Source organism: Gigantopelta aegis, chromosome 4, assembly GCF_016097555.1.
Source record: "Gigantopelta aegis isolate Gae_Host chromosome 4, Gae_host_genome, whole genome shotgun sequence".
Lineage (NCBI taxonomy): Eukaryota > Metazoa > Mollusca > Gastropoda > Neomphalida > Peltospiridae > Gigantopelta > Gigantopelta aegis.
The window spans coordinates 81,225,833-81,231,445 of NC_054702.1; the positions used below are offsets into that span (position 1 = coordinate 81,225,833).

Below are 5,613 nucleotides of genomic sequence, written 5' to 3' on the forward strand. Positions count from 1 at the left end.
AATATGAGAATTTTAAACACATCATAAACAATTTTGGTATCGCCAACATCCGTAAATGAGCGGTCGGTCTACGATCGATGCCCCACGGTGGGCCCATTGGGCTATTTCTCGTTCCAGCCAGTGCACCACGACTGGTATATCAAAGGCCGTGGTATGTGCTACCCTGTCTGTCGAGTCATGCATTATAGAAAAGCCCTTGCTACTAATGGAAATATGTAGCGGGGTTCCTCTGTGAGACTATGTCAGAATTACGAAATGTTTGATATCCAATAGCTGATGATTAATAAATCAATGTGCTCTAGTGGTTTCGTTAAACAAAACAAACAAACAAACTTTTAACCGTACATGAAATTTTTTCACAATGACGCCAGATTATTGTAGAATATAAGTGAATTGAAAGCGCATATAACATTCTCCTACATTATCAATCTAGTCCTCGGTTCCCATCCGTATATGCTTACATTAATTACACTAATTAATATTTTACCTTCAGGCCACACGTGAGCGGAGTAATCAAAATGCCTTTACTTACCAACACGGGACAAGTGACCAGTTAGTGGCCTTAACACACACATTATATGGGCGCGCTGCATCATTAAGAAATGAATGATTTATTTCACTACGCTACTATGGCATATTGAGGTAATTAATCATCGGCTATTGGGTATCGGCCATTTGTGCCGCGCTTTTGTTTTCCCATTGAAAAAGGTGTGTGATGAATATCTATAACCGCGCACTTTTTAAACTTCACCTCTCACCGGCCCAACGTCCTTATCGCGTCATGCAACGTCACGTAGAGGCGTGGTACAAACGTGCGAATAACCATGCATACCACTCATACGTTTATGCAGTTTAACTTGAGTTGTCGTAGAATGTCATTTTCACACGACACCTGCTACATTTCGCACATTAGTTTAACGGGTCATTTGCATGCACTTCCCACAAACAGAACAGCACATACCACTTCTTTTGATATACCAGTCATAGGGTAAAAGTTGGGACAGGAACTCCTGAATCATTCCGTACCCATCACCCCCACCCCCCGCAAGTCAATAGTGAGCATTTTTTACCATATACATATTTCAACCACATTTTATTGACACCTTAACATTTAGTACAGAATATATCTCAACTGTAAAGCGAATATGAATGGGTCCATACAAAACTACTAAATCACGTATGCGTCATGCAGGTCGTCTCTCTCTGTCTGTCTCTCTCTGTCTGTCTCTCTCTCTCTCTCTCTCTCTCTCTCTCTCTCTCTCTCTCTCTCTCTCTCTCTCTCTCTCTCTCTCTCTCTCTCTCTCTCCAAATGAAGAAATAACCATATTTTGCACGTCAAATAGCACATGTATCGTTAAAAATTCCTTTCTTTGAATTTTACTGTTATTCTGTCTTGTCTCCATAAATAGACTTCAGAAAGTGACCTCAATCGACCAATCAAAACATCTCTGTCATAAGTTTGCCAGCTGCACAAGACATCCATTCCCAGTCTGGAGCTCCACGCGGTAAGACGTGTTTGTTTCGCTTGTGCACACTGCACGTGCTTTCGTGTACTCGGCTTGGGGGTCCTTCATTTCGTTGTTTTTGTCAGCGAAATGAAGTTTTCTACTGGGATGTATGCGGCCATTGGAACTGATTGAACGCTGGGACGCTTCTCGTTTCAACAGCCTGCACCACCAGGTTGGATTCTTTTTTAGCGAGATTCCTTGCCTCCACATCATTTCTCCGTCTGACTGTCGGACTTGTTTTTTCCGTGACTCGTATGACGGCCATTCTGCAGAACGGTTGTTCGCGTTTAGTCTGTACATGTCCGAGCCTGTCCTAGCAGCACTGGAAGATTGACCGCCCCACTCTAAGAAGAAATAACCATGGGAAGCGGGGTCGGCCCCATATACTCTTTTTCTAGACTTTACCTTGCTTTATAGTGATACCATCTCGTATCCTCCGGAGTCGGGCCCGTCCGCACCACTATACCAACCCATGACGACTGGACTATACCCTAGTCTGATACTCTCTCTTGTTCAGACGGATCCGGCTTCTCAAGATTTGCATTTCAGCACAGCACTACACCTTCAACGTCTATCGACTGTCAATCTAGGGGTTTTCTTGACGGGATGCAACCCATCTCGTCCCTGTAAGCTGTGCACCCAAACGGCCTTAACGAGGCCACTCGCGTAGACATATCGATCGGACTTTAAACTTTTAGATCTGCGTTCAAAATTTTATGTCGAAATTACTTCTTTTTTTTAAAAATATTATTAAATAGTCCGATCCTCTCTTCTTTCTCTTATTTAATTTTGGACTGTTCTTCTAAAATGCTCCAAATTATATAAATATTCGGCCGAGCAGTCAATTCTTTTTTATTTTTGGCTTGTAACCTTTTTATTTTTTTTATTTAATCTATTAACTTCTTTACTAATTACTATTTTCAAAATTCTGCCCATTTTCACCCCCCCCCCCCTTTCTATCCCGAGTCAGGCCACCGATCTTATCGGAGGTCGGACTCGGGATGGGCGTGTTCGAAACCCTAGTGGTATATGGGCACGTTAAACTAGTTCTCATCATCATCATCATCATCACAAGATATCCGACCAGTGACTGGTAACGGTGAGGGGGTGGGTCGTAGCCTAGTGGTAAAGCCTAATGTGCGATCGGTCTGGAATCGATCCACATCGGTGGACCCATTGGGCTAATTCTCGTTCCAGCCAGTGCACCACAACTGGTATATCAAAGGCCGTGGTATGTGCTATCCTCTCTATGGGATCGTGCATATAAAATATTCCTCTCTAAGACTATATGTCCAAATTACGAAATGTTTGACATCCAATAGTCAATGAATAATAAATCAATGTGCTCTAGTCTTGTCGATAAACAAATAAACGTTAACTTTGTTACGGTGAACGTAACATGGATAAAACACAGAACCGGCTCGTGTTGTATCAACAGACTGAGGCAAGACAGAATGGGCAGCTATTCCTGGAAACGTGCAAATGTATCTCGTCATCTAAATGTTCAACTGTAGACTTTGACACGACCAACGGAACACTTTAGTTTGCTTCTTGTCAACAACGCTCAAGTATTTAAAAAAGAAAAAAACTTCTCTTATAATCTCCTGCTTGATCTATTAATGTTCGTGTGTGTATGCTAATTTTACACCGTATTATTCATTGCAGTTTTCATCACACTGATAATATGAGAAAAGAAACTCGTCCACGCTTTCCTAGCGTCTCTGTTATAGGTTTCTGGTTGTAAATGTTTATCGAATGAATAGTCCAAGGATGACCACAATTTCTGAAAATAAAAGTTAAAATAAATTATACTTAATCTAAAGTATGTCTTGTATATGTCTGTGTATGTAACACCACCACCATCACCAATAATAATAATAATAATAATAATAATAATATTGAGCATACCCGTAATTGTTAATAATAATAAACAGTTTTTTTTATATATGCATAGTATTGTTTACTAACTTTGTTGAATTATGAAAGTGATAATGACAATTTAGATTAAATTTTTTGTGTCTAGTTTATTTTGTTTTCTTTACAAATGCACGTATCCTTCAGACAAGTTTCATCACAGTTGCTTATTTTATTTTGTCTGTAGGTCTAATGCTAATCCAGCCTACCTCTCTCTGTAGGTATAATGGTAATCCAACCTACCTCTCCCTTTGTAGGTCGAATAATAATCCAACATACCTATCTCTGTAGGTCGAATGATAATCCCACCTACGTCTCTATGTAGGTCTAATGGTAATCCAACCTATCTCTCTGTAGGTCGAATGATAATCCAACCTACTTCTCTGTAGGTCGAATGGTAATCCAGCCTACGTCTCTATACATGTCTAATGGTAATCCAACCTATCTCTCTCTCTCTCTCCTCTCCTCTCTCTCTCTCTCTCTCTCTCTCTCTCTCTCTCTCTCTCTCTGTAGGACAAATAATAATCCAGCCTACGTCTCTATATAGGTCTAATAGTAATCCAACCTACCTCTCGCTCTGTAGGTCGAACGGGAATCCAACCTACCTCTCGCTCTGTAGGTCGAACGGGAATCCAACCTACCTCTCGCTCTGTAGGTCGAACGGGAATCCAACCAACCTCTCGCTCTGTAGGTCGAATAATAGTCTAACCTAGCTCTATCTGTAGGTCTAATGGTAATCCATCCTACTTCTCTGTAAGTCTAATGATAATCCAACTTACGTCTCTGTGTAGGTCTAATGGTAATCCAACCAACCTCTCGCTCTGTAGGTTGAACGATAATCCAGCCTACCTCTCGCTCTGTAGGTTGAACGATAATCCAGCCTACCTCTCTGTAGGCCGAATGGTAACACAACCTATGTATATCTCTAGGTCTAATGGTAATCCAGCCTACCTCTCTCTGTAGGTCTCATAATACAACCTACCTCTCGCTTGTAGGTCTAATGGTAGTACAACGCACGTCTGTATGTAGGTATAATGGTAATACAACCTACTTCTCTCTTTTAGGTATAATGGTAAGCCAACCTACCTCTCTGTAGGTCTAATGGTAAGCCAACCTACCTCTCTGTAGGTCTAATGACAATACAACCTACCTCTGTATGTCTAATGGTAATTCAACCTACCTCCAACACTTTAATTGGAACCCCATACTGCTGGTGGTGCTTGCCCAGCATCAGCAGGAACTTGTTGAGTTTGGGTAGATCATCCACACAGTTGACAGCAAATTCAATGCCGTCCATGACGAGTGCGGCATGGCGCTGTAGAAGCGACTCGTCCACCGTGAACTTCTCACCGCCGTCGGCCACGACAATCTTCGGAAACAGATACCTCAGTTGGCGTTCAGACTGCAACAAGCTGGACAACAGGATGGAAGAAAAAAAATGTTTCTTTTGTTTAACGACACCGTTAGAGCACATTGGTTTATTAATCATCGGCTATTGGATGTCAAACATTTCGTAATTCTGACATATAGTCTTAGAGGGGAAACCCGCTAATTTTTCCATTAGTATGCACCATGTCACAGCCAGGGTATGTTACTGGGGGAGAGAGACCCCTCTCCCCTGTCTCATACGCTAATGAAAAAAAAATGTATATTCAGATTGCAATGATTGAAAGGAGAATGCAGACTGATGGAAATAAATAAGGGAACACAAAAACAATAACAGATTGCTACCAGAACCCTTATCCGTAGCATTAAGATATTAACTCCGTTGCAAACAGTAATGACACCCAATTACTCATTTTACCTACCTGTGATATTTGTATGGTTTGCACAGCTGTTTACACTGGTTTAAGTTAACTCTTGAATTTTTATATTAATGTTCGCCATCACTTCATTTTCGCATTTTCCTTACTTTGACACCCTATAGCCGATTTGCAGAGCTCAAATGACGTCACAGATGCAAGTTGTATGGCGTTTCCATGACGATAACGTTTCAGACTGTATTAGTATTGAATTAAGACTAAAAGTTTTATAAGCGCCAGGCCTGGAATGTCGTTAAACATTAATTCATTCAGTTCCTCGTTACATAATCTATATTTTATATAGACCTAACTAATCAAACAGTGATTTAAATTTGGTCTCAAATACCATGCATGTACCGGCCTCGGTGGCGTCGTGGTTAGGCTATCGG

The 5,613-nt window shown here is 41.1% G+C and overlaps 1 protein-coding gene across 1 annotated transcript; it reads right to left on the reverse strand.

The window, feature by feature from the left end:
- Positions 1-3,099: 3,099 nt before the first annotated feature.
- Positions 3,100-5,352, reverse strand: LOC121371930 (neuroglobin-like). The gene is made up of 3 exons (XM_041498174.1): positions 5,231-5,352; positions 4,603-4,834; positions 3,100-3,291 (listed from the first exon to the last, which is right to left on the reverse strand). Exons 2-3 carry the CDS (start codon positions 4,717-4,719, stop codon positions 3,151-3,153), a joined length of 258 nt encoding a protein of 85 aa, XP_041354108.1. The 5' UTR covers positions 4,720-4,834; positions 5,231-5,352; the 3' UTR covers positions 3,100-3,150.
- Positions 5,353-5,613: the final 261 nt, after the last annotated feature.